This window comes from Bremia lactucae, linkage group LG1, assembly GCF_004359215.1.
Source record: "Bremia lactucae strain SF5 linkage group LG1, whole genome shotgun sequence".
NCBI lineage: Eukaryota > Oomycota > Peronosporomycetes > Peronosporales > Peronosporaceae > Bremia > Bremia lactucae.
The window spans coordinates 1,413,913-1,427,713 of NC_090610.1; the positions used below are offsets into that span (position 1 = coordinate 1,413,913).

The 13,801-nt window shown below is 46.0% G+C and overlaps 2 protein-coding genes across 2 annotated transcripts; both read left to right on the forward strand.

Moving 5' to 3' along the window:
* Positions 1-351: 351 nt before the first annotated feature.
* On the forward strand, positions 352-2,394 carry CCR75_008971 (uncharacterized protein; the record flags this gene model as incomplete). Its single annotated transcript, XM_067967018.1, has 3 exons — positions 352-1,323; positions 1,388-2,088; positions 2,145-2,394. 3 exons carry the CDS (start codon positions 352-354, stop codon positions 2,392-2,394), a joined length of 1,923 nt encoding a protein of 640 aa, XP_067822787.1.
* Positions 2,395-3,849: 1,455 nt separating this feature from the next.
* On the forward strand, positions 3,850-12,495 carry CCR75_008970 (uncharacterized protein; the record flags this gene model as incomplete). Its single annotated transcript, XM_067967017.1, has 1 exon — positions 3,850-12,495. The coding sequence occupies one exon, from the start codon at positions 3,850-3,852 to the stop codon at positions 12,493-12,495; it is 8,646 nt and encodes a 2,881-aa protein (XP_067822788.1).
* Between the last annotated feature and the right edge of the window lie 1,306 nt (positions 12,496-13,801).

The window sequence follows — 13,801 nt, forward strand, 5'->3', positions numbered from 1 at the left end:
TTTTTGTTCTTGTTAATAATTTCTTCAATGGGGGGGGGGGCTAGGAGGCGGCGGTGACCGCAGCGGCGGCAAGCACTGGTCTAGACCCTTAAGCTAAATATCCTTTAGGGTGGGCTGTTTACGGCCGTGCGTACTGTCGCATGGTCCGTATATACGATGAACGTATTATTCTAAATACCACGTATTTGGATGACGCTAGCCGAGGCTTATATAAGCTGCCTATCTCAATCAGATAAAAATATTGAAATGAGAAGATTTTCAATATCTCACTAAATTTTGACATTACTGAACCAGCAAGTTTTCTACCGGTATTGAAAAGTGTTGTAATGAGCGAAAACCCTGATTAGAAAAATGGATGTACTAGGCAAGATTGTCCAGGGAACGGGCTGTGCGGTCGATGGCACTGTGGCAACGCAGAATCCGCTGTCGCGTGCGCTGGAAAGTATCGTTCAGTCGCATTCGCGGGGTCACCAAAGCCGTGGAGCTACACCGCATTTTGGCACGCAAAGCGACTTACAGATGCAGATGCAACGCTTAAAAGCAACACCACAAGCTGACTCACGATTTTTGTCGGCCTCCGATCAGGAAGCAGTCAGTCGATTAAATATGGAGGCGGCCTATCGGTCAGGTGAGGTGCAACAGCATATGACGTTTGCACACCATGCCTCCATGGAAGCAGCTTTCAAAGAGGCTCAGCACTCACACTTTCAGCATTATTCAGAGCTCGAGGTTCAACATTCACGCAGACAGCACGAAGCATGGAACGAAGGTTTGCGCGCTAGCTATTTTGATGACGCGTGGCAAAAGTCTGGCAAGTTGGATGGGGACGAAGCATGGAGGGATTTAAAGAGAACGGTGCTCGTGAAAAATCAATCTTTGGACCACGAAACATTAGTGGCGTCACAGCAGGCATCCACTGAAATGACACACACCATGCTTCAGAATCCCGACCCTAAGTTTCAGAAAAGTCAGTTTCTCAAGTTTATGAATCAAGTGAGCAACGGGGAGGTTCTTATTGACGACGAGAAAAACGAAGCTGTAGGAGGCGAACATAAAATAGATAATGTACTGGAAAATGTATGGAAAGACACTATGAATGTGCGCTCAAATCAGGGAGTGCTTGATGCAAGTTGGAAGCAGACAAGCAAAGCATCGGCAGGAGCTTATCGAAATGCGGTTGCCCAGGCATCTGCTCCACACGTGTACCCGCTTATAAAAGCCTGGGATGATAAAAATACAGCTCAATCTAAAGGTTTGGAAGTGGCGTTGAAGACAGCGGAGGAGAAAACGGATGAACGTGCTTGGAGCGAAAGTGACGATTTAGTATGGCGATTAATAACATAAGTTCGCTAGAAATGTGCAATTTCTTACGAGTATTTTCTTCTAGGAGGCAATTTGGGACAAGGCGATGGCTGGAGCCCAGACAACGGATTCATTTGAAGACGCTTGGGATAATGCTACAAACCAGAGCTATGCTTATAAGGCTGAGAACCCCTATTTGGCACTGGCTGAGAATTACCACAACGGAGTTGAATACTTTAGATCAGGCCATTTAAATGATGCAATACTTGTTTTTGAGGCAGAAGTGCAACAGCACCCTGATAACAGCGAGGCGTGGAGAATGCTCGGTGAGTGCCACGCAGAAAATGACGAAGATAAGAGCGCAATCATATGTCTAGAGCGTGCTGTGGAAGAAGATCCGTACAACCTTAGTGCGCTTTTGGCATTGGGAGTCAGCAATGTGAATGAATTGAATTCACAAGGCGCGCTCAAAACGCTTAAAGCTTGGGTCCAGCACAACCCGAAGTTTCATGGGTTGAAGATTCAAACGGATGAATACAGTGATGGCTCATTGATGGATGAGGTGATGCAGCTTATGCTACAGGCACGCGCTCACGACCAAAACGATTCAGATGTGCAAGTTGTTCTAGGTGTCCTGTACAATGTTTCAAAGGATTTTGATGCAGCAGTTGAGAGCTTCAAAGCTGCGAAGGACTCACGGCCCGATGAGTATGCGCTGTGGAACAAGATTGGAGCTACGCTAGCGAATTCGGCTCGCTCGTCAGAGGCTATTCCAGCCTATCATCGGTAAATTATTCATGTGTGGCAGATCGTTTAGTTGAACTAACAGTGGTGGTATTTAGCGCACTGGAATTGAAGCCGCGGTATGCTCGCGGTTGGCTTAATCTGGGCATCAGCCACGCGAATTTGGGAAATTATGAGGAGGCAGCAAAATGCTATTTACAGGCGCTCAGCTTAAACAGCCGTGCGGACCACATTTGGAGCTTTTTAAGAATCTGCTTCACGTGCATGGAGCGTTATGAATTGGTAAAAATTGCTGATATGAGAGACATCGCTTACTTTCGCGAAGAATTTAAGCTTATTAATATGTAATTTCGATAACTGAGTTCATTTACTATCGAAATTCTGGCCAATTGGTCTCTTGATCGACACGCTTTTAAGGAATTGCAAACCAGAGCCTAATGATTAGCAGATACTTTTAAACCTTCAGATTATTAGAAACTTTGGTATCTAAAGTCTAAAAATTGGCCATTTTTTCAGATTTAAGATACCAGAGTTTCTTCTTCCAAATCCGTCTACTTACTTGTAAGGAGATGGCTACAATCGACCTAGCCGAATGAACTAACTTTAATTAGCCCTTCACCCACCCGACCCTGCCCAAGCAGTTAGGTTCCCATACCTACCGACAACGTAACCACAAGATCTACCAATGTCGACTACGATGCACAAGGCCAAGTCTTATCAGAAGGGTTGTGACAGCATATACAGGATTAAGGAGCTGATTGGAGCGCTCAAATCGATCCGTGAGAGTTAAAGTTGACCTACAAGGGCTGCAATAAATTTGAAATATAGGACGTCCACATCAAAGAGAGTCATAGCCATGCTGAATCCCAGCCAGATGCACGGCGAGCTTACAAAATTTAACGTACGAACAACCACAGTGTTACATAGAGCTAATGTTTTTAAGCCGCCACGTCAGACTCGCTCTTTACGCAGCCATCACACAATATGGAAGAGATTGAGAATCGCCAAAACAATTCACACGAGCAGCTCTTAAAGCTACAAAAGCAATGTCCGAAGCGATTACGGCTGCCAGCAGCAGCCCGAGATAAGCTACAGCAGATTCAGCCGCTGTTGACACCATCGCTGCAAGCGACATAGCAAACAATCACATAAATTAGGCCCAAATGAAAGCAATGTGTTGACGGAGCCGTGGTTGTCAAAAACGCAGCGAAGCGAGACATGATGCTTACGCTGCTGTGCCTATTGCTGTTCGTGAGGCGTATCTTCCATCCGCACCACCAATGGAAGCACTTGTGTCTCTTGGGCGCAGTACCATTCAAGTAGAGCCGCAAAAGATGTGAGCCAAGCAATTGAAGCGTATAATCGCCGCGCCTTTCCAATAACGCCCGTGCTTGCTTCCGTCGGCCCTTAACGTGGGTTGGATTTCTCTTTCAGCAGCGTAGCCGGTAATTTTGAATTAGTAAAAGGTAGACCCTCCATAACGTGGCGTTTGCAGGAAGGACGGTAATATCATGCAAACTGACGACAATAAGTTGCCAATTCTTATCGATGTTAATTTATGTTAGCTGTGGAATGAACATATATGTTTAAAGGATTAGAAAACACAGTTGCCGTACAATGTGATTGGTCATATATACATGTGGGACGCAATTATCATCAGCGGCAGTTGGTTTTAACGGCTTGCTCTGTTTCTTTCACTTTAATAATCCACGGCGACACCTCGAATCGCTCTTTTGTAGCTCAAACAAATACCGTTACGCGCAAATTGGCTGTGGTCAGAGCCTTATGTGGACGCCTCTTTTCATGCTGCTGCTAGGCTCGCTAGTGGTCTTTGCGGCGTTCGGTGACATCATATTGACGCAACTCTTGCGCAAATTCGCGGGTTCAGTCGTGGGCAAGGAGTTCTGCGTGATCTGGTCATTTCGCGATGGATCATTAGAGCTGCGTGATCTGGTGCTGGGCAATCATGTATTGCCCAATATAGAGCCACTTTTAGGGCTTCCATTAGGCTTTAAACGCCTGGATATGAAGCGACTGCTATTTGTTTTACCTTTCTTGGGATTCCTCGTGCGATGTATTAGCGGGCGGACCGCGCGCATGGAGTCCAAGCTAGTGATTGCCGGGCTTCATTTGGGCCTGACGCTCGACCCCGCCGAGAAGTGGATGTGGAAGCGAGAAGAGAACGCCGAGCGCTGTGACGAGGCGGTCAAACAGGCAGCGAAGATGCGGATAATACGCGTCAATAATTGGACGGCCGTAATTGTGCAAAAGCTCAAAGATCTTGCTAGTCTGCGGGAACTTATTCGTGATGCCGATAAACAGCAGTCTCAAAAGGCTTTAGAGCAGGAACCGCCCAAATCTGCCTTCTGGCACCTATGGGTGGACAAGCTGCTAAATTCGTTTGAGCTCAGAGTGCAGACGTTTTCGCTCGTCATCTGTGATGAGTACTCAAATTCTTCTGTAGGCATTGCTATACAAGAGTTAGGGATAAGTCAAAACTGTTCGATTGACGAGAACCGACTTAAGCGCTCTTTGCGTCTGGTGAACTACGAAATGTTTCTGAACCCAAAGCATATAGAAACTGCGAATGTATGTCACTTAATTGCTCCTCTTACGATGGAAATAGGCGTAATCATGCCTTTCATCTTCCAGTCGCTTGTCATGGGACAAGGGAATGTGGAACGTGCGTTTGAACTTGAGATTTTGTTTTCAAAAGACCAAGCCTTGGAAGTGCAGTTGCGTCCTGCGCAAGCAAGCATGCTTCTAAATCTACTGCAGCCAATCAATTATTACTACGACTGGCAAACAGCGGCCTCTATTGCGGACGATCTCGCGTGTATTCAGCTTGAACCGTCAGAGTCGGAAGAGTACATGTCACTTTTCATTCGACAATGGCAACTTGATAATGATTTTGGATTTTTGCGTCGTTTAATTGAAGGTTTCATGCAAAAAGAAATGGTGGTGAAGCGCATGGCACGATTAGACGAATTAGAATCTAAAATGCTTGCGATGCGTCTCCTCTATTTACGCTCGTTGTCGCTTGGATGGACTATTCCAAATGGAGGTTCACCTTTGCCGTTTGTTAGCGAAGAGGATGTCGAAAGGGGCAATTTGCGTCATTTCATCGAGAATTCTGTAGACCATTACGTTGACAAAAACAAGATTCCTGCAACTCCACCAACGTTCCATTTGCTCCGATTGTCGCTGAAGATGTCACGAATGAATACAAGATTGATAATGAACAACGAAAAGAAGCTGATGACATTTTTTGTGCATGATGTGAGCTTTGAAATGCATTATCGGATGACAAAGACCGACAAGAATGACACTATGATTGAATTGGCATTGGACGCCGCTCGCTTTGGGTTGCTGGACGATCGTGGCGCGGCAAGCAATGTATTTTGTCAGGTTATGGATCGCAATCCTGAAGCTGACGACATGTTGGGGCTTGTTATTTTGCAACGTGGTGATGGCTACATGGACATCGGTGTAAAGCTCAAGCACCTTTCGCTGCTACTCGTTTTTGATCCGCTGCTATTCACGCTTTATCAATTTTTACCCGCGATTGGTATAGATGAGAAAGAGCAAATGCGTTTCATTGCACATGAAATGGCTAATTGCATGGATTCCCCAGAGCATCGAGATGCTGTAAAGCGCGTCTATGTAGAAGATCTGCCAAAACAATATTCGCCTTTGATGCTCGGTGGGATGCCAATTGGTTGTAGCATAATTCTGCACGGCTGCGAATTTTGTCTGATTGGCGATTTCAGCACAATCAAATCTCCCGTCTTGGCTTTCACCGCTGACATTAATCTCCGGGTATTAAGTTCGGAGCGCTCTGAAGCCGTGGAGCTGGAGCTCGCCGACGTTGCGTTAACCCCATGTACGATTGTCTTGCGCGATGATGGTATTGAGCTGGATATTGGTGAAGTAAGAACTATTTTGGAACTTGAGGGCGAAGGTGTTGACTTTTCCATGGGGTATCGCATCGCAGTAGGTGAGTTGAATAGAGAGTCATCTAAGCTCGACAATAGTGCATTGAAAGGACCTGCAAAGTCTGCATCAAGCTTGTGGAATGTCGCTCGAAAAGTTGCTTCGAAACCACAAGTGATTGAGGTTGATCATCCAGATATCGAAGAGGTTGAAGAGCATATTATATACAGAGACCGCACTAAGGCTGGTGCCCGCCGAAAGCTAACAATGCAAGTGTCTGATTTCGCAGTAAATCTTTCCTCAACTGACTTAGGCATCCTTCTAAGCATTGTGGCATCGCTTAATGAATCGATGAAGGAGGATATCGAAGTTATTAAAAAGCGACAAGAAAGTGAGGTTCGAATTAACAAGGCTCGGCGTGTCGTTGAAGAGAATCGTTACATGAATAAATTAAAAAAAGAATTCAAACTTCGTGACACGGACGGCGGTGGAACATTGGATCTGTCCGAAATTAAAAGTTTGATACGAAGCGCAGCTGACTGCGACAATTTAACAAAGACTGAGTTTGATGCGATCGTAGCAGACTTTGTGAGCATTGTGGATAGTGATGGAAGCGGAGACATTTCATTTGAAGAATTTAGTAGCGCTCTGAGCAGAGACAAAATATTATACCCAAGGCTACATTGCAAAGGGGTGACCATCACTGGCCAAGAGTATGTCCACCCGGATATGCAGCGAACCAAAGTGCCGTTTTTGTCAGGGGACAAAGCAAACACACTTGCCAATGCTGCGGCACTTGTTTCCTTCTGGGAGTGTTACGAGGAGCAAGTTGGTGCTTCAAAATCATCGCTTATGGGCCAAAGGCCAATTACTGTTCAAAAAAAGATGGTTCGAACGTTTAAGAATTATGAGTATGCACAAGAGGCGTGGAATAGAATTATCAATCCCTCTCTAATAAAACCAATTGAGCAAACCCCATGGTTGTTGAGCAAGGAGATGAACATGGGAGGCCGGGGCGATGTGATTGATCAGTTGCTATCAATTCTTAAGGACGATGATATTAACCAGGCTTCTCTAATTTCCGCATTCAATCCCGAACAACAGCTGTTTGTACAAACTGTCGTCTCTACATGTTTTGGTGGATTCTATATGCGCATGATTGATGATATGCTACCAATGGGAATGCCAGCTATAGAGACGTCTCTTGAGGAGCTAGGAATTTATGCAAATTTTTCGGTTTGGGAGGGTGGGTCATCTGTTTCTGCCACTGAATTTCCAGACCAAGGGAGGTCGGGAAACAATTTTGGTGTCGCTAAGATCAGTTTCAATGTTTACGGAAATTATTACAACGCGAAAGTACGTCAGGTTGAACCTTTTATTGAATTTTACCAAGGAACTCTGGACATTAAGAAGGAACTCGAGTCTCCGCTGATGATTATATATTCATCGGATCGCTATTTTCAATTTAATGTCACCTCCTCTTTCATGGAAGCGGTGAATACCAATGTGGCTTCATTTTCTAAAGCTGAACATAGAAGCGAAGCAGTACGCCCGCACGTTAAGGAGATAGGAGCTTTATTTTGGTTGCTTAATGACAGCGGGGTAAACGTAAAATATTACATGGTGTCGAAGCAGCAAAAGAAAGGTCATGTGCGAGAAGAAGTGGTAACAGCAGTGACTGCAGTATCTACAGGTAGTACACACGCGTGCACTCTTTTGAGCACTATTGAAGAGGAGCAATATGAACAACAAAGTCTAAAGGAAAAGCAATTACGTCAAGCTTTTAGGAGTGCCGATCAAGATGGAAGCGGGGAATTAGACACAGAGGAAGTGCGTGCTGTTCTTCGAAGCGTATATGAAGAGGAAGACAAACAACGGAGACCGTCAGGCTCCAAAAATGTGCTTATGCGTAGGCGTAGTAGTAGCTGCATGCTGGAGAATGAATCTGAATTCGCGAAAGTTGTGGAAGACTTCATTGCATTGGCTGACACGGACAAATCTGGGCAAGTGTCGTGGGAAGAATTTAAAACTGCAATTGCTAAGTCGCGAGTCATGGTTGAGCGCTATCTGTCAGTTGAAATCGAAGGTTATCAGGCAATTCATGGTGTACCTTTGATGTCCATTGGACAAACACAAGTTTACGAATTGACACCATTTTTTGAAGATGTTGAGTCAGAGGAATCAATCGCAGAGCTCTATGATCTTGGCGTGGCTCTTTTAACTAAAATTGAAAGGCCAACACGACAAGAACTTCAAAAGGCTTACGCTTGCTTGCATCGTGTGAAAGAAATGGATGATAATTACGAGTGGATAGACTCTTACTATGCGGACTGTATGCGTCAATACTTGCCTGTGCTAGCTGCTATTCACATCTCTGTCGATGGTCTGTATGGCTTACAAGTCAAGATTTCTGGAGCTGAATTTATTCGCAATGGAACTGCAAAGAATACAGAGCTGCTGATGTATAATGAGCTAGGAGATATCGCGTGCTGCAATCCGAAACATAATGGCGGGGACAACTGTTACTTTATGATGTCTGCTCTTGGCACGATCAGCATTCCTTTGAATTTGGTTGGTGCAGGAACATTTGCTATCCGCCAGACTGGAGAAACAGAATGGAGCAACCAATTGAAGTTGTCCGTCTCGGATCAACGGCTGTATAAGAAAATGACAAAATTTGAGCAACTCGAGGTTCAGAAAGCCGTACGAGGGGATGGTCATAGCTCGGTTTTATCTGCTAAGCGGGCAAAGGAAAAGCTTGGTATGAATGCCATTCTTCCCGATCCGAATGAATTTGTACCTGCTGGAAAAGAAGTTGTATATCCGTCATCCAGTTGCATTGATAACCAGCCTACCATTGTTGTTGAGACTATATCAGCTAATAGCCCTCAGCTAGGAACGTGGTCGCTTACTATTCAGCCGCAGTTGGTGCTGCACAACGTTCTCCCTTGCGGTGTTGAGTATGCTATCGTTCAGGCTGGTGATTGCCCGCTAGACACACTGACGAACAAGAAAGAGTTTCGTATTACTGACAATGCAGGGAGGGAAAAGAATTCGCGATCTGTGAAAATTTTGGGACAGATCGACTATTTCTCTTATGTGGGCGAAGTTAATTGTCGCAGGATGTGGATCGAAAGTGGAAAGAGTATTCAAGTGTTCGGCTTGGATTTGAGCAAACCCGCTTTGATGAAAATTCGGCATTGTGCGAGTGAGACAAGTCGAGCCGCCACATGGAGCGCACCATTTTTGGTCCACCTTGAAACAAGTCGGCAATCGTTTAATGAGGATGCCTTCAAATTACATTTCTCTGATGGCCCAAATTTTGTTTTTCATCCTCAGTGGGAAGAAAACGCCGCTCGCTCCGTGTACTTTTATACACCGTTTTGGATTCAGAACCGTAGCGGTTTAGACCTAAGATTCAAACTGTCTCGTGGGCGTGTTTGTACTATTGAGGAGCACCGACTATTTTTTCCTGATGCCAAAGAAATTCCTTTGATGGTAGTTGCCCCCCCTGACAAGGCACTGCTAAGCGTTCGCCCGTATCAAGTAACGCCAAACACGTACGAAGGAGAATCTTTGATGTCTGAAACGACAGCAAAATGTTTGCCGAATTTCGATAAATTGGGATGGTCGGACCCTGTGGATCTGGCCACTGTAAGTCGGAAAGGAGAATTACGCCCAAGCGGATCCGGAGACTACTCGTTCGTATTTGCTTATGAAATCCGTGCGGCACCAGCACAATTCTTCCGGTCTAAAATCATAGTAATCTCACCACGATTTATATTTTTGAATCATTCACCGCGGCTATTGCAGATGACTCCGATTATATTAGACAAGAAGGGAAACCGCGGCCGAGCCTACTCTCGGGAGGCCAATTGCACCGTAAAAGAGGGCGAAGCTGTTGTAATCTATCACCTTATAGGTCCCGAGAAGTATGTAGCTGGTCTGCGCATTCGCGATATGACTACTGATAGCCAAGAGGATGTGGGCAACTGGAGTCCGAACTTGCCGCTCTTTAAGCTAGCTTCGAAGCTTAGTGACCCTAATGTGGCGTTCAACATAGCGGAAGAAACTGTCTTCTGGACGCGAGGAAGCTTAGGAAATGGTCCTGTTTGCAGCGTGAGCACCCGTGAGACGGCCGAGACGATCTTTGTAACTGTGAAAGATGTCTCTGCTAGTCCTAATTATCGTATTGAGAATCGCTCGACTCGTTACTCTTTTCGATATGTGCAACGCGGCGTGAAAACAGCGGAGGAGCTTGTTTTAAAGCCTTTGGAAAGCCACTCGTTTGCTTGGGAAGATCCAACGGGTGATATGGAGCTGCGTGTGACTGCGTCCCACTGGAAAATACCGACGCTAGTTGATTTTATGCGAATTGGTGAAGTGAAGCATGCACCCGAGGGCCTTTTTGGCGAGGTGTACATTGATGGCTCGACACGAGTGTTTGCTTTGGGAGATACAAAGGTGTATTCTGAAGTCCGACGGCGTGCAATTTCTAGAGACTGGCTTAGCAACACAGTAATTGACGTTTCAATGCACGGACTCGGAATCACGCTGGTGGATGAGCAACCGCAAGAAATTTTAAACATTACTATGGAAAACATTAGGTTCGACTCGAAGACTGGGTCCCGCCGTGTTTGTTTGATGGTTCACCATGTTCAATTTGATGATATGACCCCGCACGCTGTGTACCCAGTAGTTTTTGCTCCCGTCGACAGTGGATTTAATAGTGATAAACGCGAGGGGTGGCTTCCCGGTGACGGGGAACGACCATTCTTCACGCTTAGCTTTGAAACTCTTCCGCAAAGTGGCATCGTCATTGTTAATGATTTTGACTTGCAGGTTGAACCCATGACAGTGAAATTGAATTTGGAATACTTGCTAGGAATAAATAACTTGCTTTTTCAGTTTATTCCAGGAAGCGATGAGGCTACCATATTACAGCAAGGCCTGGAAGCTAAGAATGCGATGCTTCAACTAAATGTTCCATTTCCCGATAACTCGATTTCGTCTGGCATGCTAATGTATTTTAAACGCTGGCGCATGAGTGGATACGAACTTGACTTAGTGTTTGACTCGCTGCAAGAAGACAAGGGCGAAGGCATATCGGCAATATTAGGCACTACCATGGGAAGTATCGTTGGCGGAATTGCTCACGTAACGCCCGAGTTTCACTTTGGTGAAATTGTCTACTACAATCGCTTCTTCTACGAATATGATTTAATTTATGATGTTGTGCTGAAGATTGTCTACTCTGTAATAGGTCAGTGGTATAAAATTGTTGGCAGTGTAGAAATGCTGGGTGATCCAGTTGGTCTCGCTACAGATATTGTGGATGGGTTTGCACTGGCTGCGCGTCAATTAAAGCGCGATATAAAAGGAAAGAGCCGTCGAAAGGGTGAGAGTGCCATTACTGTTGTTCAAACGGTCTTCGGCGTGCCCTTGAGGTCTATCGGAAAAGTGTCGAATGGATTAGGTGATGTGGTCAAGAAAGCTACGTATTTTAAAAGTCAGGAGGATACGAATGAGCCACGCCACATTCCTGAAGGCTTCGTGCAGAGCGGAAAGGTCCTTGGAAAGAGTATTGCGTACGGGGTGTCAGGCTTTGTAAAGGAGCCGGTTCGCGGAGCAAAGAGAGGAGGATTTAAAGGATTCGCGAAGGGTGTTGGCCGTGGTACGTTGCAACTCGTTGCATCTCCTGTTGTTGGTACTTTGGGTGTAGTTGAAAAAATGTCGCAGTCTATGAGCAACACTACCCACCTGATGGACGAGAAGCCATTTAATGGGACTCGTCGTCCTGCACGGAATTTGCAGGCAGGATCGCTTAAACAACTTTCAGATTCAAATGTAATTACGGAGGTGGAGGTGCACTGCTTGTACATCGAAGGTTTGCCGGACAATGTTAGCCCAAAGGTTGTGGTGCGTGTATATTCACAGACAAATGGCTATCCGGCGACCGAACTGGGACTTTATAAGTCGTCAACAGCGCGGCACACTGGCACCCCCACGTATGACCAGTCGTGGCTCGTTGGCGTATCCTCGATTGACACATTTATTGAAGTGAATGTATATCATAAGCGCAAGCCGCTTCCGAAGAAGCGACTTGGTTATGTTCGCTTTTCAATGGAAGAGATTTTTCGCGAATTCGAGTCTATTCCTGCAAAATTGTTGGCAGATACAAACGTCAAAATGCAGCTTAAGCGCCGCAAGCGAGTTCGCGGGAGTATCATTTGCAAGCTTGCCTCAGCGAGCGAACACCGGATGGAAATCCGTGATGATTCGTGGCGGCAGCGACTAAATCGCGCACCGAAATCGGGGAGTAGTTTCTTATCAGAAGATGAAGACGAAGGTTTCGAAGATTACGACCAGGAAGTGAGCGTGCTTAGTGGAAGCTCAATCTGCCTTGATAGTACGTTTCCGCCTTCTCCGGTTGGGTTTCCGCTGCAGGATTGTGAAACGGAGGCAAAGATCTATTTGAGCATTCGTTACGTGAACGACATGCGACGTTACGCTTAAGATGAGAAGTGAAAATAATGTTTAGGTTGCGTCGATCACAATTGCCATTTTGTTACGTTTTGAAAAGTTACTTTGTGCTCCCAAGTACAAAAGGATTCAAAAACAAGCCATAATTGTATTCAGAATCTGAATCAATTTCCTCCCCCAATCTCAGAACAGCAATAAATATCCTAGTTACTAACCTTCAAGGCTTGTCAAATCACCTAGTTGTTTCACGCTTTATACGGAATGCTTGAAGAGGAACGTTGAGATAGGAGAGGTAGCGGCTAAGGACTTAGAGCCTGTCGAATGATAAGCTTTGGTCAGTTTCAGCTGTAGAAAACCGCTCGGACACGAGAGAAAGCAAGGTAAGGCAGATAGCGCAAATTATATAATAGAATCCTTATATTTCAGTGCGACAGACTTTCTCTTTACTCTACAAGACTACTATCAAACAGGTTATGAGCCCAAGCTCAGAGATGAAAGACAACATTAACGCAGGCACCGCCGACAGCCAGTCACGAAAGGGCTGTGTCGGAGCCTGCTGTGGTCGTCCCTCCTCACGCTCACGAAAGAAGCGCGGACGCCAGTACGCTAGAGAGGGTTCTCACGATGCTGAGCGGCATGGACGAGCGCATTAAGAAAATAATATGTCATAGGCGAGGATTGTGGAAGATGAGCGCAAGGAAGGAGCTGTTGACAGCGGCACGTTCAGCTGCTGACTTTGCGGGAAAGTTACATCGAAACGCTCTCGAGACGCTCTCGACTGGTCGGACTTGCGAAATCATCAAGCGCCGTGTCCTGCGATGGGAAGGCGTGACGGTTTCAGACCCACAAAACATCAAGGTGCGCCGCAGCGCGCGCAGCCGCCACCTCGACCGCCCCATCGCCCTCGAACCAGCAGCTGCCAAAGCCGCAAATCCCAGTGGAAGATCCTAGGACGACTCATGTTGGACTCGGATCTGTTTTATTCTATTGGGCAAGACCTTTTGGCGACAAGTGTACATGGCTCATGAATCGTGCAAGTTTATCTGGACCGAAAATGTGAAGACAGATGTACAAGGACAGTACTTGACAGGCACTGCGGAACGCTATTTTAATAAGCAAGTCGACACTTGGTGGGCTGTGCTACCGACTTTGCAGTACATGACGCAGCGTATGCTTGACACGTTCAAGACCAACATCACTGCAGCTCAAACGATGAAACTATTTACAGCAGAAAGTGACTTTAAGCGCTCGTGGCCGGGACATTATCGGTACCTCGTCGCGGTCAGCGATGCAGCTGGCGGGGCCGAGCAGCAGGCGCTCGACCCCATCTTACGTTACG